At 39.3% G+C, this 21,532-nt stretch overlaps 1 protein-coding gene across 4 annotated transcripts in view; it reads right to left on the bottom strand.

Annotated features, from left to right (window-relative positions):
- MAPK8 (mitogen-activated protein kinase 8) overlaps positions 1-21,532 on the bottom strand; it is a 116,094-nt gene that overhangs the window by 21,889 nt on the left and 72,673 nt on the right. For all 4 annotated transcript variants that reach the window (XM_074999903.1, XM_074999907.1, XM_074999905.1 and 1 more), the window contains exons 3-9: positions 19,571-19,737; positions 18,309-18,438; positions 17,413-17,471; positions 17,162-17,300; positions 11,180-11,345; positions 4,042-4,113; positions 1,270-1,452 (exon numbers count right to left, since the gene is read on the bottom strand). In XM_074999903.1, coding sequence (XP_074856004.1) covers positions 1,270-1,452; positions 4,042-4,113; positions 11,180-11,345; positions 17,162-17,300; positions 17,413-17,471; positions 18,309-18,438; positions 19,571-19,692 — 871 coding nt within the window. In that variant the 5' untranslated portion in view covers positions 19,693-19,737. The remainder of the gene's footprint in view (positions 1-1,269; positions 1,453-4,041; positions 4,114-11,179; positions 11,346-17,161; positions 17,301-17,412; positions 17,472-18,308; positions 18,439-19,570; positions 19,738-21,532) is intronic.

Below are 21,532 nucleotides of genomic sequence, written 5' to 3'. Positions count from 1 at the left end.
AAAAATGGTCAGTGGTGGAGAACAGACCCATGCCTTAGGTAGACTGTTTCAACGGTGAATTATTTTCACTGCTAAATATGCACTCTTTACTTTCTTCAAACATCCTTGCCCACATATAAGATCTTGTAGGCAGCAGAGTGAGCCATATTAGAGAAGCTGTATTAAAGTTCAGTTTGTTCAGTGTAAGAGTCCCTGTCACTGCCAGCGTTTTTACAATGTGGAGCTTCCACAGTTGCAAAATTCCTTCACTGTACACATAAAGAGTCCAACAATCCATTTGCCATGTGTAAACACAGAGGCAAAGAGGAGAGTTCTAAACATTTCTATTTTTCCTTTCTTCATCCCATGAATCTTCCTGCATATCGACGGGCTACGGTCATAGTTTTGGTCATTTCCCTTCCTTGACTAACTGTGGAAATGACAAATCCCTGTTTTGTGATACAACCTATGCCGGGGTCTGCAACCTGTGGCTCTGAAGCGGCATGTGTCTCTTTAAGGACTTCTTTGTGGCTCCCAATGTATTCACATGCATTACAGTTCTTGAATTATTGTGTTTTTTTACTGAATTGGAAAAAAAATGGCTCTTCTTGCTATTTTGGTTGCCAACCCCTGACCTAGGCTGTCCCATGGGCAGCCAGGGCTATAACAGCAATCACTTTGCATCCTCCTTTGTGCTGCAGTAATTTTTGCCAAAAGCTCTATAAGACCAGGCAACAACAGAGCATAATGCTTCAAAACACTATCAGGTTAATCACCTTCTGCGAGAGTACATAATGTGATAAGCCCAGGCTAGTCTATTATGCTAAGCAGCGTTGTTTTCGAGCAGGCAGAATTTCTTATTTGAAGAATGAAGGGATCCCAGAGCCAAAGGCACATGTAGACACAAAACAGGATACAAAACAGATGTACATTACTTGATCTCTAAATAAAGAAAGAATTCCAGCTACACATCTTACAACAATACTCTTCCTTTATGTCTTTCCCTTCACCCCTCATTTCCTCCAATTTCCACATCCCCCTCAAAGCACTCAGTGTCAGTTGTGAAGGAAAATCTGTTTATGGGTAGAAAGAAGCTTCTATAAAAATATGCAGTAGTAGCTCAGGAGAAAAATGTAATTCCAGCACATACATCCCATCTGTAGATAACACCATATTAAAGCTTAGTTCTTTAAAAAAAAATTCATCTGACAGTGCACAATATTTAAACTTTCATTCATGAGGTGGGTACAATGTTAAAAATGATACAACATACACTTACAAAGATCTTACCTTTCAGTTTGTTGTGCTCAGAATCTGCTGGGAAAAGTACATCTGGGAAGAGTTTCTCAAAACTGTATCCTGCATATTTAGGTCTGTTCTCCACATATGTCCGGACTGTTGGCTGCAGTTTCTTCATGAATTCAGGGCACGGTGTTCCTAGCTGCTCAATAACTTTATTCCATTGATCAATATCTAAGGTCAAGCAGCTAAGAAAAACATGGCATGTCTAACACTCAGCATAAAGGCTATGTTAAAACAATACAACATATCTAACAGAGATGAAGGTAGCAAGCTGTAATAAAGAACAAGACACTTATTATCAGCTGGGTCTATCTTGTCAAAGAAGATAGTGATGATGAATAATTGCAAGCTTTGCTGATGAGTAGTGAGGCTAACATTGATTTTATCAATAAAATATCCAGACCAGCCAAAAGGATACACTTACAGAAAGCATAGTGATTTAAAAACCCACTAAGTTAAAGCAAATCTCAAATAAAAGATTAACAAAAATCAACAGAAACTACTTACCTCCTGATCGTACCACATTACTATTTGTATCACTATCTAGAGACACACATAGTTGAGTTCTGCTGGATTCAACTCCCAAACTTGCTTGGCATCAGTAATGCACTGCAGGCAAAGCCAGTCACCGGTATCCTAGCTAGCTATTCGACAGCCTGACTTGAGCTCTGACTGTGCAACAAGGGGCATGTGTTAAAGTAGGAGAAAGGTCACATTTGGGTTACAGATAGCACACCAGGGTTGAAACCCAGGCTACAGTGAAGTCAATGGGAACTCAGCCTGTTCTCCTAACTTGCCCAAGTACTAAACACTAGTCATCAGCACATTATAAAATGCCTATGGAATATGATGTATCTAACAAACCCCATAAATCTAGTGCATTTCTCATTTTAAATGTCATAAGTACAAGAAAATTACTTCAGTATGTCTTAAAATTCAGGCCAAGCTTTTCAAACACAAATTAACAAAACGTAAGTTAGCAAATAAGAGGGGCTTAACTGTAAGGGCTGTTGAGCACTTATACCTTCTGTAGAGTTAAACAGAAACTGTGGCGGCTCAGCAGATGTGGGAAAAAACTATTTTTATTAGGGCACCCAAACTTTGGGTACACATATTTGACAACTTGGGCTCTCAACTCTTAATGTAACAGAAAGCGGCCCTAATTCAATAAAATACTTGTGCTGAACTACAAATACGGAACAAGTCCCACTGAAGTCAATAAAGCTACTTACATGCCTAAACCTGGCAGATTAAAGCTATCGAGCTGAATGAGGGCCAGCGTCTCAAATAAATAACTGCACCCCCAACAGCTGAATGATGCAGAATCAGACTGATAATTCTGCTCCAATCTGGAAATATAAGAAATAAGAGTTTAAGGTGGTGGTGGGCAATCTGTGGCCTATGGGTTGCAATGCGGACCATCAGGGTTTTATGTGGGGCCCACAAGACATTTTGTTTATCACTGCCCACAGGCAGGGGTGCCAGACTCTCCTGGTTTCCATCTGCATAGCTTTTTTCCCCCCTCTAGACATGCACATACAGCAAGGGCATGTGAAGTAAGATGTTTGCTGACTGCACACAACATTTGATTGAGAGCTGGGTGCTCCCTCTGCATCCAGACAAAGTGTTGCTATGGTTCAATGAGCTCACCTAACCAATTCTAGGTGCATGAGCACAGGTAGCAAAGCTACTCTACCCCAGGAGACTGTCTTGATTATAACATTCTTGCAGCCTATGGAGATGAAGGCAGACCACTCATGTGATCCACTCACTAGCCTGGGTTGTCCACTGTTGGTTTAAAGACTTTGGCTTTTCCCTGTAACTTTACCCTTAATGCCAACAAATACAGAATTTAATGCTTGGTTTAACCAATTAAATTAGTCAAAGCATTTGGGGGAGGAAGTGAAAAAATCTCCGCACAAACAAAACTTCTCAGGTGTAGTAAAGTCTATCGGCGATGCAGAGTCTTCAGTCCAGTTTCTGCTTAGCAAATCCCTGCTGGAAGTCTCTTCAAGAGAGCAATACCCAGACATACACTACAACCTAATTTACTGAATAGAAAACACGGGATTGGTAGTTCTATATAGAAATGCTTTGAATATTCACTTTTTAGTATACATTTCTCTCTCCATATAGCCAGCTATCTAAGAAAATCATCACTGGAACTTTCCTTTAAAATAGCACACAAAACGTATCCTGAGACGATGCCAACACCAGCCAGACCGGTTAGGAGTTTTTTCAATGTCTGCTTACAAACATAAAAAAGCAACATTGTCGAAATATTCAGACAACAGCCAAGATTAGTAGAATAGCAGATCATGCCATAAAATATTTGCTTGAAAAGAAAACTCAACTTATATAACAGGTAAAAGGACTGCACACCAAAATAAGTCCAACTTTACCAAGGCAACTCTGGGAAGCAATGGAAACGTACAACATAAACATCTAAATTAAAAAAAAGCAATAAAAAATCTCAGTGTGGCCAAGTGGTTAGCTGCTCACCTCTCTAAAGTTAGTTTGCATGACTTGCTAAATGCAGCACTGTAAACTATAGTAATTTGCTTTGTTTTTTTAAACATGATATTCCCATAAAACATCTTTGTGACAACCAGAACTTACAAATGGTATTTTGGAACAGGAATTTAAATATGTCTTGGCAGTCAGCAGTGGAGCAGACACACGCTACTCCGACATGGAACTGAAATGCTGCAGTATGCTTTGACCTTTCAAAACTATACCCTAGGCCAACAGTAAGGATACGATCTGTACCAGGAAATAAAACACCACCTTTGATCATTTCTCCCATGATGCACCCAACTGACCAAATGTCAACTGAAAACAAAATGCAATGACATTAACATAAAAGGTAGTTATTAAAATAAAATTAAATTAAAATTAATCCACACATACGTGAATTATAAAAAAGCCATGAACAATGGAAATGGGTGAAGGTGAATGTGTGCTAACTACAGTACCAGCAGAGACTATGTCCTACTGCTAGATGCAGCCTGAGTATAACAGAAGTTCTCACCTTGACAATTTTTGAAATGTATCACAAAAATTCATGTCCATTTAAGAAAAAAATAGACCCATATGCATTTTCACAAGAGCACATTAGAAGGTTAATCACCTAACTAATTAAACCTGCTGCAGAAGCACAAGGATACAGTCCCTTCCTGGAAAGAGGATTTTGTGGCAAACCATTTCGCCCATAATGCACCCCACAGACCATAAATCCACTATGTTTGTAGCACAAAAAGAAGGAAAAGCAAAGCAAACGGTCATTTAAAATTAAAGAAGCATAACATGACTGCATCCTATTAATTGCAGACAGCACAGAAAGAAAAGAAACCATTGTGGTATTAAGCAGTTAAACTATTTTAACACACAGTATCTTTTAAAATTATGTTTTCACTGGCTCAAACAAAAGCAAAAGAACAGTCTTTTGTGTAATACACTGTCTAAAGATAAAGTGAGAGAGATGCACATAGATCAGACAATTTCAAGCCTATCTTGAAATTCTGGGGCTTGGAACAACGTTACTATTTCCACAGACAGATTTGCTTGGAATAGCAACGATAAGTACATTTATTTAAATGTTTCATTGTGCTTGAAGGAATCATTTAAAACCAAATTTCCACGTAAAAGAAGAAAGAGGGGTTTCAGGAGTGCATACTTTTGGAGCAGAATTTAAGGGTTAATGGTTAAATATGATTAAGTGGGAAAAGAAGAAACTTTTGTCAAGTACTTCCTGAAATATATTTTACTGTGCAGTCCTCTCTCCCTTTAAATTAAAAGGGAATACAAGCAGTGAAAGATCATTTAGAACTTTAGAGGATCAGTTAACAAGATCAGTATGTTCCTGGAAGTAGTTAAACTAGAAATAATTGACTTAAAAATACTTCTCCAGCAACACCGGAACGTAGCATCTGATACAAAAGAAACAAACTCTCACAATAATATGAGTTCTTGTAAGACAAGTACTTAGACTTTCTGCTCTACCCTCTCACTTTCTCTCTAAAAACCATAACAACCTTGGAAGACATCCCCACTACAGTACAAGTTTACTTTTCACGGGTATGCCAATTTTCTTTGATATTGGTGCTGATTTTTGTGTATCAGTTTTCTTGAGATCACAGTGATGCATTTTTATTATTACAATTAGCTCCTTGTAAACTTAGAATTTCACTGAAGTAGAAAACGACTTATAAAGTGAGAGAACGTGCATATATAAAGCACGTGTAATAGTACTGAGCTAAACAAACTACAAACAGAGCCCCTTTTTATTAAAAATATTCCCATTCCCCATATTTAAGAGTTCCTCAAAAATATTATCTAAATCCATCTCCTGAACACAATCACAATTTACATATTGGATCTTAAAATTAAGGGCCTGGTTCATTTTTAAAAAGGTTTATTGCCTTTAAATCCCAGATAATAATTACAGGAGTTGTGGCATAAAAGTCATGACCACATGAGAAGATTGGTGGTAATACTGTCTTCATAAATTATTTTCAGGTATTTCATGAACGGTGCATTTTTGACAAAAAAGAAAAAGTAAAATTTTGTTCTCAACAATTTAATGAAGATTCTAAATTTTGGTTTTTCCACCTGCAAAGCAATTCTCTGCTCTCATGAAGAGAATGTACTAAAGATAGTGTGGGGGCTCAAAATGATAAAAGTTAATTGCATGGAGAGTGAGAGAAAAGCAACAGTATATGACCATCCAAGACGTCTCTTCGTTCAACAAAAGCCAGAGATTAATGAATTAATTTTAGAAACCACATTTTGTTCAGTCTTCAAAACTTCCAGAATTTCGCTCTACAGAACACTGTCAATTACACAGATGTTGTAAAACTAAAATGTAAATAAGCCTTAAGAGATTCCAGGAAGTTTGGAATAAAACATCTGGATCAAAGACGATTTTGTTGATTATTCTTCTAATTGTGATAAGGTAACTGTTGTCTAAAATACCTACATGAGAAGCACTTATGCCTTCTTAAAATTCAAAGAACAAAACCCTTATGTTAAGGTGGAAGTAAAGCTGAGATAACACATTAATAAAGGGTAAAATATTACAAGGATGTTTTAATTTCCTGGATTTAAAATACTTGGTTTTAGACAACTTCCACTTCCCTGTAATGGTTTTCAATTGTTAGTTACTGACACATGCTGATCTATAAGCCCATTTTAGCAATTTTTTGTCTGATTTTTTTTACCTTTTAAAAAATCAAGTTTCCGCACAAAAGCACTAAATAAGAAATCCAAGAGAATGCTACCATGTATGTGATAGTTCATGTAAAGTTTCACACTATCAACCTTGAATCTTTTACAGCTCTTTTTTGATGAGCCAATGTGCAATGGGAAGTCACTGCCCTATTTGCCCAGTCTACATTTCCACTTTTAACTGGCCAGTGTGCTCTCGCAGGCTACTTTGGTGCATCAGAGAATGTACTGTTTAAATCATGGGTGTCCAACCTTTTGGCTTGCCTGGGCCGCATTGAGTGAAGATAGTTTTGGGCCACATACAAAATATATAATATAGTTAATGTATATAAATCACATAATAATGTTAAAAGTTTACGATCTTGTGGGGCCGCATTACTAGCTGTCCAGTGCCGCATGTGGCCCGCGGGCCGCAGGTTGGACACGCCTGGTTTAAATTTTCAAGTGTATGAATTCTTGTATAAGACATCGGTATTAACCATTATATTTGCTCCACTCTACAGTAAGTTAGAAGGTAATTCCTGTCAATAGGCTGAAAATACTGTTAGCCTTCCAAAAGATAAGTGGTATTTATTTATTTATTTTAAACAAGGAAATCTGCTGAAGGCCTGGGACTTACACTGTACAATTATGAGACAGCAGGCAATATCAACAGAAAAGGTGCAATGCTTCTTTTAAAGAATGTTTCTCACTCAGGGAAAACTTCTGTTTTGTTTTTTAAACAAGGTTTGCTTTTCCCTTTTCTCCTCTAATAAGCCACTTTAAATCTCTTCCCCACCCCCGAAAAAAAAAGAAAGAAAGAAAGAAACGAGTGCTGGACTAGGTCAATTTAAGGGATGCAGGTGAGAAGGGGATGGAGTGGTAGGGTGGGGGAGAGAAACTTCATCCCTCACTTACTTCATTCAGCACTAGTCTTCTAAGCAATAGTAATGCAGAACTCCTGCCTAGCCCTTTATACAGCATTTTGGAGGAACGTACATACCAATACAAGCTAACAGGCTTGGGAGGAAAATATGGCCCCAGCTTTGAAAAAAACCCTGATCATTCGCCCACCTAGAGTAATTTTTTCATCACTGTCTTGGGCAAAGTCTATAAGACAGGCATAACTCAGGGGAATAAATAACACCCCCATCCCAACAACATAAATTATACCAATGTAAGTGGTGGGACCCCACTGTCCCAAATATGGCTTTTATCTTTTTAAACAAACAAGACCCCCAGTTTCTTTTAGCGATCAAAACTAAAAGTTTCTAAAAGGTTTTCTTCAATATTAACTATTGGGTGTAGCCGGTGCGCACAGTCCTATGTTGCTGACATAGCTACCGCTGATTGCAGGGGCTGCAGTAGTGAAGCCAAGAGAGCTCTTTCCCATTGGCTTAGAATTGCTGCATTTGCACCTGTGCCACCGTAAGCTCTCTAGTACAGCTACAGCCGTCATAAGGGCGGAGGACTGGTTTTGTACCTGGGCTTGTAAATACTAAACCAATCTGTGGAAATTAAGATATGAACTGATTTGCTGAAAACCACACAGCTGCCTTGACAGGACTAGATGAAGTTTTCAGAAAATTCCCCATCATGCTCCAAAATGGTTTAGCCCCTTGGATGGCAGCAGCATTAGGGAGCCCTAATACACATAAGCTGATTACTGCTGACAGCATTTTTAAGCACCAGGTCATTTAACCATGTTCAAAGTTGGGCTAATTAATAAGGCCTGAGCAGCTAGTGACTCTCACACGTTAGACTGCCCCAGAGTGCTAACATCAGTGGGCCTGAACTACAGGGTTGAACCTCTCTAGTTTGGCACTCGCTTGATTGGCAACATCTGTAATCCGGAATAATGTTAGTTAGCCAGATAAGTTTATTTACAGCCACGAATCCTGGTTCTCAACATCGTGTGCTGTTATTTAGCTCTAATTTACCCCTAAATACCTTTTAAGAGCCCAGTAAGCAGTGGAAGTACGGGTAATGTGCTAAACAATATTGATTCCCCCCATGTCATTTTGCAAACTCTCTCATTCAGCACTGGTCAGGTCCGGAGGGTGCCAGAGTAGAGAGGTTCAACCTGCAGGCAAGGCCATTAAGCCAGTAGCAGAACTGGGACCAGAATGCTGGTATTTCAGGAATGATGGCCAGGGTACTCCTGGGGAAAGGTGTCATATATTCCAGATATTCCGTGAATACTAACTTTCCTCAAACATTGTGTGGCATCCCTCTTGCTTTCTTCTACTACTACTAACATAAAACAGCAGAAACGTAGCACTTTAAAGACTAACAAAATGATTTATTTGGTGATGAGCTTTCATGGGACAGACTCATTTCATCAGATCAATCTCATTTCCAATACAGACTGAAATGTTTAAGGACAGAGGACCAAAAGAAAAAAAAAGTTTGCAATAAAGACAGACAAATCAAGTACATAGGACTGAAGTAGGTGGCAGAGGGATGGGGGATGTTAAGTGACCTGCCTGAGATAAATCACAAGCATCAAAGAAAGGGAAGCAGGCCTTGTAATGTGTGAGGTAATTGATGTCTCTGGTCAAACCACGTGTTAATGTGTTGAATTTGAATATGAATTCCAATTCACAACTTTCTGACTGTAATCTGTTTTTAAATTCTTTTTGTTCCAGGATGCAAATTCTCAGGTCTTTAACAGAATGGCCTACTCCACTGAAGTGTTCACTGACTGGCCTATGTGTATTGTGTTTCCTGATGTCTGCTCTGTGTCCATTTATTCTTTGGCGAAGGTTTTGCCCAGTCTGCTCAATGTACATAGCGACAGGGCACTGTTGGCACATAATGGCATATATAGGGCTTGCCTACATTTGCTCCCAACTCCGAAGGGAGCATGGTAATCAGGGCGATGGGAGATTACTAATCAAGTGCTGCAGTAAACACGCAGCACTTCATTAGGCTAATTCTACCCTATGGCAACTTTGAAGCATCAAACTTTACTCCTCAAAATTCTGAAAATGAAGTAGCTACATGCACGCCGGCACTTCAAAGTTTGACGCTTTGAAATTGCCGCAGGTAAGAATTAGTAATTGCCCGTCACCCTGATTACCATACCCCTTCAAAGTTGGGGGCAAGTGTAGACCCAGCCATAATGTCACTGAAAGTGCATGAGAATGTGCCCTTGATCTTGCAACTAACATGGTTGGGTCCAGTGATGGTATCCCCAGACTAAATAGGTGGACAAAGCTGGCAGCGGGGTTTGTTGTCACCTAGGGCCTTCTAGATCATGATGCTCTACTCTGGAAGGCCATAGGTGACAGGCCTGTTCTCTCCTACAGACAACCTCCTAACCTAAGAAAGATTCTCACTAGCAATCACAGGTTACACCACAGCAATACAAATCTGGAACTTTTCCTTGCAACAATTATGTGCCAACTATGCCCTTCCACTATGTACATTGGACAGACTAGGCAAAACCTTCGCCAAAGAATAAATGGACACAGAGCAGACATCAGGAAACTTAATACACATAAGCCGGTCAGTCAACACTTCAGTGGAGTGGGCCGTTCTGTTAAAGACCTGAAAATTTGTGTCCTGGAACAAAAAGAATTTAAAAACAGATTAGAGCGAGAGATTTAGGAGCTAGAGTACATATTCAAATTCAACACACAGTATAAACAGAGACATCAGTTAGATCCCACATTACAAGGACTGCGTCCCTTCTTTTGATGCTCGTAATTATCTCAGGCAGGTCACTTAACATCCCTCATCACTCTGCCACCTACTTTAGTCCTATGTACTTGATTTGTCAGTTTTTATTGCTTTTTTTTCCTTTGGTCCTCCGTACTTAAACATGATCTGATCTGATGAAGTGGGTCTGTCCCACTAAAGCTCATTACTGAATAAATCATGTTGTTAAAGTGCTACATCTCTGCTGTTTTGTTTTCTTGGAGTACAGATTAACACAGTTACCCCTCTGTTACTACTAATAATATAGTTACAAATGAAAGGCCAGAAGAAGACTACCACCAATGTAAAGTGATAAAAAAGCCATAAAGATGACACTAGACTAACTCATGAACTGTCCTTGACCTCCAAATCTTTAACTTGTTATGGACCCCAACAGAATCCCTCTTTAAGAGGATGCTCTGCACCATCATGGCAACTGCACTGGTATATTCTTTTATGCTCAACTAAAGAGGAGGCTAATTTCTTAGAACTGGCACACTTTAACACAGAAGCCAATTAATGTCAGTAGTGAGCAGACTCAACCTGCATATCCCTCTTCGGAGTCTCTTTCAAAAAGCAGCAAATGCATTTGGGTGCAGCCTTTTCCTTTATGTCAATTCAGGAGAATTATTTGCAATTGCAGTTACCGACATGCCCACTGATAAACTCTCAACTAAAACTGAAAGCTCTATATCAAGGCAGGTAGTACATATGGAAAAATGAATTTCTCACTTTTTGCAGGTGAAAACAAACCATTGTTCCAAACATGGTACTCATCTTTTTAAACAAACAAGACCCCCAATTTCTTTTTGAGCTCAAAGGTAAACATTTCTGATAGGTTTTCTTTAATATTAACTACTGGGTGTAACCATATTATACATTCTGGTCACATATGACTTAAGTTTTTGCTTGAAAAACATTAAATATGTAAAATGTGGTGTGCAAAACAAAAAATAAAAAATAATGCCAAAGAAAGACTATATTTGCTGACCGTTTTCTTTGTATCCCATCCCTAGGATGACCTCTGGTGCTCTGTAGTAACGAGTCACTACATAAGGCGTCATCATAAAACTAGTTCCTGCAGTTCTGGCCAGTCCAAAGTCAAGAATCTTCAAAGTGCAGTCTGATTTTACTACTATATTACTGGGCTTTAAATCCTTAAAAAGAAACATCATATATGACTGCTAAGACAAGAATAAAACACTCTGTAGTTCACATCTTAAATAAAATAACCACTGCTATAAACTGATATATCCATATATCTATATAGATAGATAGGAAAAACTGGGCCATTTTTATCATTTAAGTCTTCTGATACTTTTCTCTTGTATGAATTAATTTTCATATCTTCAACCCACCAAAGAATTACACCTTCAGCTGTTTATGTACAAGTAGAGGGACAAAATAAAAACCAAGGTTATTAGACATGTTAGCAATATTTCAAATAATTTAAATTTAGTGGGAAATTTTAGCAAGAATGTTAAGACAAGCATTACAAATTGCTCAAAGAATTTACGGTATGAAAGAATAAGGATGGTTCAAATATAAGAGCATATCACAGGAGGACTTTTCATCATAAAAAGTATTCAAAACATGAAGATTCTTTGGATTTATTCGAGTAAAACTTCATAGGTAAAATACCTGTTAAAAAGTTGAATTACCCTCCAACAATTCTACCAATCAAGGTTGCATTACCTCTTTTGATTTGTTGTAGATATTTCTCTGAATGATCAGAAGGAAATTCATGGTGGCAAAGATTAAGTATGCAATAATTACTTGCCTTGTCATAGCTTAACCAACTTTTAAGTTTAATGACAATGGAACCCCTAAAACTCTGCCCCTTTAAAAAACAAGAATTAAGACATTTTAGTTGGAAGATCTGCAACTGAACATTTGAGTTCTCCAACCAGATTTTGACTTTTCCACTGCCCCTTTTAAACTCAGCTTTGTAATGCACCTGTGGAGACTATGAGCTAAATACTGCCCACACAGTGCCTGCAGAAGCATACAAAGCAACTGTTTTATCTTCCACATCTTCAGATGTCACAAAGCAAACTCTGGCCATAACATCAAAAGGTTTGCAGAGATGTCTCATTCCCACCTAACTAATCACTGGAGGTGATCCCAAAAGACACGATTACCATGGCACAGAACACCAAGATCTGGTATCACTTTGAGACAGAAGATACTGTGTAAGAGTGTGAAATACTAGTTCTGCATTTTGTTATTTCATCCTGGCCTGAGAGTGACTATTTGCATGATACAGGAAATTTTATATGACAACTTTCAGTCTTCCATTGAGCCCCACTAACATACAAAGAATGCTGCAACAATTGGTACAAAATATAAAGTAAATTGAACTAGTGCACACTGACTTTTGAAGTCAGTCATCTTCCCATCTCTCCCCAAATCACACACTAGGAGAATGTGGTTTTTTTTTGAAGATATGCTGCATAAATAGTGCTTCTATCCACCCAACACAGAAGATTTCTGTTTACAAAATCATCATCATCATCAACAACAACCATGGGCTCAGCTCCCACTGGTGTCCAATGCCTCCCTGACTATTCCTTCTATCTTTCCCTGTCCAGTGCAGAGTGGCTTAGTTTCTGTAGATTAGCTCCACACCAAACTACTACATCATCTACCCATCCGCTTCAAGGTCTGCCTCTCCTATTCGAACTGTCCACTATGCTATCAGGGTCTTGATTTTTCACAGATCATTCATTCTTCAGATATACCCGAATAGCTGCAATTTCCATTGTATAACCTTCTGCGGTAGGTTCTCTTTCAGCTGTATCTTCCTATGTAATTTCTCATTGGTGACCTTCTGCATCCATTCTATTCTCAGGATCTTTCTATAACCACTCCTCTTGAATGCCAAAATCCTTCTCTTTGAATCTTCTGTTATCACCCATGTCTCATATCTATACAACACACTGCTGAATATACACGTTTTCCAGACATTCAGCTTTGTTCCTAAGCTAATCGCTTTGCTTTTCCAGATCTTATCCATCACCTTCAAACTTGCTCTTGCATTTGCCATTCTAGTCGCTATTTCCTTCTTACAGTTTAGGTCACGTTATGCTGCTTCCCAGGTACGTGAACTTCTCTACGTTCTCTAGTATGATTCCAACTCTGCCCAAGTCACTTTCTGATTTATACTGTGAAATGCCTTCTGAAAAATTGATGAAGCAACTGTAGATATTCTTGTTCTTTTGTTGAGCTTTCTCTGCTATCAATCTTAGTGCCAATATCTGTTGCATGACACTTCTATCTTTCCTGAATCCTGCTTATTCATCTGCTAGATGTTCTTCTACCTGCAATCTCAGTCTCTCTGTCAGTATCATCATCAGCACCTTGCCTAGATGACTCATTAGGGCAATCGTTCTGTAGTTCTTGCACTCCAACACACTTCCTTTTCTGTATATTGTCACCAGCATGGATCTTGTCCATTCCTTAGGTGCCTTCCCTTCTTTCCACACTGTACTACATAGCTGGTGTATTTCCTGATTCATACTTTCTCTGCCATATTTTATCACCTCTCCCATGATCTTATTTCCAGGGCTCTTGTAGTTCTTTAGTCATTTCACTACTCTTTCTACTTCCTCCTTTGAAATATCAGTCTCACTCTTGATGCTCAGCAGAGATCTCTCTTTCAGTTCTTCACTTCTTTTACTCTTCTTACTCAAGTGTGATGATATATTTCAGCTACTTGAGACCATGCATATTTTACATTGTGCTGGGGCTGTGTTCATATCCTATTTTAATAATTACTGTTGTATACAGTAAGCTTTCGAGATATGCACAACCAAGTTGTGCGTGTTTCAGGTTAATGTGACTGCTGGCCCTGACGGGTGGCAACCAAGAGTTAGGCCAATTTGCTTAGCATGAAAAACTGTTGCAGGTTTCCTATGTTCAGCCTTAACACTACACGCATTGTGTTTCTGGCGTATCAGTAGCATATCAAGCATGCTACTGTTTGAGCCATGCAACATGTTCTGCAAAAAGCTATTATTTGTACTATGCTTTACACCTTCAAACCATTGTGCAAATAGTAACCTTCAGTCTATGTGAGATAAATATGACTATTTCACAGAGAAGCTAAGCAACCCAATTACGCTATGTTAAAGGCAGAGAAAGATTTAGAACTCAGGAGTTCCTGACTCCCACGTACTATTAAGATATCAATATCTAGAACTCACCACACACAATCACAAAAACAGATTAAATGTGATGTACAGCGCCAATGGGAAAATTGGAGTTAGACATTAATGACATTGCTGCTGAGGATCTGTCTGAGTGTGGTGCTGAAGCTACCTATGTTCCTTTTCAAATATCCTTTTTTTCAGGTGGTTTTTTGTACCAGCTTGACAGACACAAGGAAAGCCAAAGCTTTATACTTTTAAGTAATAATGATTAATCAATGTAAAATTAAGCAATACAACATTTTCACGAACAGAAGTCTGATTATTTGAGGCAGGCTGAGAATGAACTGTCATATTACTCTGACCATTCATCCATCCATGTCATTCGGAGCCACTAATGCACTCAAAGCTCACCATTTACATAGAAAATGCGCTAGAAGTTAGTCTTGCTAGAACAGGTTGTCTTGTGAAATTACACTGTACTACAGAAGGAAGCAATTCCAATGCTTCAGGAATGTATCAGCACAAATTCTAAATTACCACTACCAAGAAGCACTGAAGCCAGATTTCCTCATTTTCAAACCATCACCCACCAGCAATAATATCTGAAATGACACTGAACACTGTGGGAGAAACTGCTCCTTTTATAACTACATAAAGATTTCCATTCACTTGCAGATTCTCTGAAAGCAGGGGCTCTATATTATGATGTGCTTAGGTATGAAAGAAGACTAGCTACAACTTCTAAAGCTCACAGAATTGGAAGATCCTCCTATGTATTTCAACATGGGTTAGGGGAGGGCATTCTCATAGGCTACAGTTACATTAGCAAGTTTTGCTGACAAAACCCCATTTTTTTTGACAAAACTGATGGAACGTCCACACACAAAACACATCTTGTTGACAGCTTGTTGACAAAACTCAGCACTTTCACTGGCAGTGTTCTGCCTTAAAGACATGAGGCACAACGCTGCTGTCGACAGATTCAGCAGACAAAAAATGGTGTGTGGATGCTCTGTTGGGGGGCTTCAATTGACAGACAGGGCATCCAGAACAATGGGCAGCCCTGTCTACTGTGCTTCCGGGAGCCTGTTTTGTTGAGAGAGTAGCTGGGCAGTCCAGCTGTTCTGTTGACAGAGTGAAGCGCTCTCCCAACTGGCTTTTTTGTGGCTGCATTCTGTCAACAGAAATTTTGGCGGGAAATCATTTCCAACAGTGACTTCTGTTGACAGAGTGCTGTAGTGTAACCACAGCCGTCGTATCTAGCCAAATATGTCCACACCATTGGGATTTCTTTTCCTCCACAGAAAAAAAAACCTTGGAAAGTCCATAACATAAACTGAGAAATATTAAGGTTACACAGCTAAGGGTTCAAAAGACAGGAAACACTAAGGCATGGGTGTCCAACGTCTTGGCTTGCCTGGGCCGCATTGAGTGAAGAGGAATTGTCTTGGGCCGCATATAAAATATATAATATAGTTAATGTATATAAATCACATAATGTTAAAAGTTTACAATCTTGTGGGGCCACATTACTAGCTGTCCAGGGCTGCATGTGGCCCGCGGGCTGAGGGATGAACACACCTGCACCAAGGTTTCATATGCAGCATTTTTTTTTCCTTTATCCCTGGGCATATGCATTATGACAGAGACTTTAAATGACAATAAGTGTCAAAAACAAAAAAAAGACAATTCCTTATCTAACAAAGTATTGATCACATTTTTGGCATCATCCTAAATAAACAAATGCAATATTCTGTAGTTTTTTTATATGCTATACACAGGAAAATACATTGAAAGGAAGAGTACATGGAAAATAATAACAGCACACAATATTAGAGGTCAACCACAACAGGATGAGTATATCAGAATAATAATAAAGTTCTGCGGCAAATACATATCCAAGCAAATTACCCTGGATAGTTAACTGTCTAATCCCCTGAACTGCACCTAAAGGAAGGCTGCACTGATGACTGAAGAGAAGGTATGGGGGTGCTGAAAAATAATTAAATGCATACTTTAAAGAAAGATGAGAACTTAAGACATCAATACACACATACATAAAATGAAATATTTTAACACCGAAAACAGATTAAGCACAGTATTACAAGATCTGACCTACTTATAAGATTGTAAAATTAAAGAAAAAAGTTCAATATTTAAGAAACCATATGAAATTATGTAACTTACACAGTATTGCAAAGCACGGACAACCTTAACTTCAGTTTCCTGAGCTGAGTGCAATCTCAACTTAATATAAACACCACAATGAGGAAGATCTTGAGTCATACAGGATAGAATATTCCAAACTACAAAGTTGCATAAAATTTCACTCACGGGACTTGGTAATTATGCAAACAATTTTTAGAGGTGTGTAATGTGTTTTGTTATTTTAAAAACTGTAGAAACAAAGATTACATCACGTCAGTTTTAAAATATATGGAATTTTACGTTTGGTTACCAAAAAACGAAACGGGAACTTAGTTGGTTAATCAATTAGTATGAAAAAATATCACTCTCTCCAGGTGTTTTCTCCTTCTGATATTCACTGGGATAAGAATTCTACTGTAAATTAAAGGAGGTGATGCAACCTATTTAACAGATTTTAGACAGTTTAGTTTTAGCAAATTGAGATTCAGTTCAGGATGGACTCAGACTTTTGTTTCAAATTTCCAGACATATACGCAAAAGGTGCGCATGCACACTCACACATGACAGTCTCAGAGTATATACGTGGTTTCCATATTAACAGGATTTTTCTCCTGGATCCTTAATAGAAGGCAAGAACAATACGTGAATTTTTAAAAATATAATATACCACTAACCCTATGTATAATTCCAGCAGAGTGAAGATGCTTGATACCACACAGCATTTGATAAAGAAGGTATGACATTCGTTCATGGTCTAGTTCCATCTGAATCACTTGGCAGAGATTTGCGTCCATGAGCTCCATCACTATGTAACTTATGAAGCAACAACAAGAGAGTAATTAGATGGTACATTTGTCTGAGGTCCAGTCCACTCAATATGCTTATGACAAGCTACTAAATAAACCTGGATAAAAATTAGACTTACACGTCTTGAAATTCTTCCAGGGATTTCTGTGGCGTGAACACATTCAGCAGGCCAATTATCTATGGAGAGAAAGAAAAGTCACAAAATGCGAACAATTCGATTTTTCTCGCCTGTGGTGGAAAGAAGTAAAATTAGGTCTAGGATATTTTCTGGTCACACAAGTGCACTCTGCTCTCCAGTAAGCAAAGACAAAGTCGTCATTGGCTGAGAACCGAATTTACCAGCTTTCAACTTAATCCCCGAGCTCAGACTACAGCATTTTTCCACTATAATATGCATTATCACTGGCAAAATGCATGACCAAATAAATTACCCAGGTAGTCACAGGACAAAGCGACACAAAGACTGAGGAACTCCTTCAGTTACCTGAACCATTGGAAGAATTGAAGATAATTCAGCCCTAGCAAAGGAAGAAGGCGGCTCCTACCAGCTATCTCCAGGGCAATTCTGATAAGTAGCCACTTGGCCTAACAGCATCTCTGGTGCTCTAATTTTATGGCCGTCTCCAAAATGACCTATTTAAATGCTCTACTGATGTCCTGCAAGATCCCTGATACACGTGCACCAAAACCTGCTGCACCTTCCCATCCTCCCCAACAGTGTCTTTAGCAGATGCAGCACAGAAGGGAGAATGAAGTTACCTGTAGCACGTCAACAAATTGCCTTACTGTACCACACCAAGAGGAGTTGCATCATGTCTCCTGCCTTCAGCAAAGAGTGGAGACAGGAGTTAAGGAAAAGCACAGTGGTGGCACTCTGAAGCATCATCCTATACTTTAGATGGGGACAGGCCACCCTTTATCTCATGTAAGGTGTTACCACCTTGAGCTGCCAATATTGTTTTACATCTAACAGTATTTTTCTTACAAACAGCGAAGTCAAAACATTTAACTTACATTTTTGTGATTTACACATTTCATGAGAACAAGCTCTCTGTAGGCTCGTTTAGCATGGGTTTGATTCTGAAATGGTCGGCTTAGCTTCTTGATTGCAACATTTCGTTCCAGGATGGCATCATAGGCTGCACTGCAATTAAAAGTAAACCACTGTTACATGGAGACAGCACTTCACGGGCTCCAAGTGCCTTATAAACTGGTTATTCCTTAGAACAGGCTCTTCTATCTCAGGAAGAAGGAAGAGTATTGTTCCCATTTCACAGATGGGACTCTGACACAGGCTAATGGACTATCTCCGAGGTCACGCTACAACTCAACAAGTGATCCAGAATTCCCATTAAACTCCAGTACAAGGAGTATACAAACAAGAATCTCCATCATCAGCAGCAATAACAGTGTTCAGAAAAGATTTTCCAGCTTCACAGTTTGCAAGTCTTATATACCTCCATCTCCTAGGAGACCCAAAATACCAATGCTTCTTAACTGAAGCCAGAGTTCCTGCTACCTGCTAATAGACATAAGGCATTATAGATTAGACTACAAAAACAAAACACATATCCACAAAGGCAGCAGAAGGAGCTGCAATCACTCTTCAGACTTGGGAGTGGGGGTTGTGGAAAGGAAAAAAAGGTGAGAATAGAAGCAAATTACAAACAGAACACTCTGAGCCGAGGAGAGGGAGAAGAAAGTGCTTGACTTGGGCGATAATCCCCAAACTGGCCAGGAGGAGATGTCCCAGTAGTGAGTAGACCCCATGATAGGAGCCTTCTGGCTTTTCCCTCAGGAGTCTATTGCACAATCTGGATGTTGCTCCAGAAACTCATCCTGACATTGACTTTTCCTTAAAACTCATCACATTGCACCTCTCATTTTTAATATGCTAAACAATCCTTCACCATGTGTCTACTGCTTTCAGGTATTGGCTGGCAAGTATGACAAGATAGAGCCACCTAGAATTCACATTCATTTTCTGCTATCACACCACAGTACAAGCTCCTGTGTAGATACACCTCTGTGTTAACCATTTTCTCATTGGAGTTTTTAATATGATATCAGGTCCTTTTATATATCATTGTAGTAAGTCCTTTTACACAGAAATTGTGTATCTTTTCACATAGAACATAGAAATTTTGTATTAAGTCTTTTTACATAGAAATGTTGTATCTTGTAGAACAGATCCTAGAAATAAGTGAGGTAAAGAAAAATGTGTGTGTGCATGTGTGTGTAATATATTTGGTTTGCTTAGCTGATGGCTTACTTACCACACAATTCCTTGTGCCCCTGATCCAATAGGTTTTAAATTCTGATATCGTTTCAGTACAGTGAAAGTAGAATCTCCAATCTCTACACTGTAGAAATTGCTGTCACGCTTGCTTCTACTCATGATGACAAGTTAGTTAGATAGCTTCATCCAAAATTCACTTGCAACCTGCAAAATAGAAACAATTGTAGTTGTCAAAATTTGATTGTCTAAGTATCAAATAAAAAAGCTGCCTTATCACAGGATTTCTTCTTCTAGATCCATGTTTGCCAATTATATGGGGAACAACTCCAGTGAGACAACACCAGATCCATCACTCTGAGGTTTCACACTACAAAGTCTTCAGGCGAGAGACACTGTGTTTGCATATACCTGTATGACACTTGGAAAAAAAAAGGGAGGGGGGGCAGATAAGATCCGGGTCCCATGATTAGGGACTACTGAAACAAAAATTATTAATATACAACCTGAGGCTAAAACCTAAATCCTGCCAAACAGAGGCCTACCACGTTACCAAGTATAAAACACTGAAACACTAAGCCAAAGTATTCCATGGAGAAAAACTGATGAGTTGCAGGGAAGGAGGAGTACTATTTACCTTTTAACTTACCGGAAGTAAGTTTCAAACTCCTTGGAGTTTAAATTTGTACTGAAACTGGGGAAACAGGTGGTCTGACTGACAAATACGAACTATTTAAAAAAAAAAAAAAAAAAAACAGAAGGAAAGGAAATTCTTCCTCCTCCTTCACAGGAAGGGAGAACATCTCATCATAGTGTATATATTCCTTAAAGATCCTAGGCTAAAGATTCATCAATAAACTATTTAAAAAAATATTAAGGTTACATTATGACATTATGCAGCCTTATCTCTGTTCTCTTCTGCCTATGCACCGCCAGAGTCATTGTGATTAAATACTATTAAATACTTTTCTCTCACCTGTGCATTGCTGTGAATGAAGTTTAGATAAATGCTAACTGAGTAGGCTTCAAGTTCTCTTATTATGTGTTCTGTGCATTATTAACAGAGTCAGCAGTCCTTAGAAGGGAATCTAATAATAAAACCTCTTTCACATTTGACTAGAAGCAGCATTTTACCACAAATGCAGTGGTGGGCAACTTGTGGCCTGTGGGCCTTGGGGGAGCCCACTGGGTCAGTCCACGAGATATTTTATTTTCTGTTGCCCATGCATGGGTTTGCCAGATTATGCTGGTTTTCATCTGCATAGTTTTTTTTCCTACTGGTACTACCAAAGTGACACACATTTAAAGCAATGGCATATGAAAGACAGGTTACTCACCGTAGTAACGGTGGTTCTTCGAGATGTGTCCCCGTGGGTGCTCCACAATAGGTGTCGGGCTCGCCCGGCGCCGCAGATCGGATCTTCCAAGCAGTTTCTGCCGGACCGCGCATGCGCTGGCGCGCGCCGCTCCCTTGTACACTCCTGGCCATGTGCGCGATCCGGTCCCCGCCAGTTCCTTGACCAACCGCCTCGGATGCCCCTGAAAAACACTAACAGAGATCCGAAGCGGGGAGGATGGGCGGGTAGTAGAGCACCCACGGGGACACATCTCGAAGAACCACCGTTACTACAGTGAGTAACCTGTCTTTCTTCTTCGAGTGTCCCCGTGGGTGCTCCACAATAGGTGACTACCCAGCAGTAACCCAAGATAGGAGGTGGGTAATCGGATTATGTGCAGCTTGTCCCCGAGAGGACCGCTGTAGAGAGACGGGTATCCTCTTGGAATACCCTGTGAAGGGCGTAATGTTTGGCGAAGGTGTTGTAGGATGACCAGGTCGCCGCTCTGCAAATGTCTTTTAACGCAACGCCCTTGAAAAAGGCTGTTGATGCCGCCACCGCCCTAGTGGAATGAGCCCTGGGAGTGGCCAATAAAGGAGTCTTTTTGAGCTCGTAGCACATTTTTATGCAGGATACAATGTACTTTGAGATTCTCTGCGAGGAGA

Source organism: Carettochelys insculpta, chromosome 7, assembly GCF_033958435.1.
Source record: "Carettochelys insculpta isolate YL-2023 chromosome 7, ASM3395843v1, whole genome shotgun sequence".
NCBI classification, from domain to species: domain Eukaryota; kingdom Metazoa; phylum Chordata; order Testudines; family Carettochelyidae; genus Carettochelys; species Carettochelys insculpta.
This window is presented reverse-complemented; position numbering and strand designations above follow the sequence as displayed.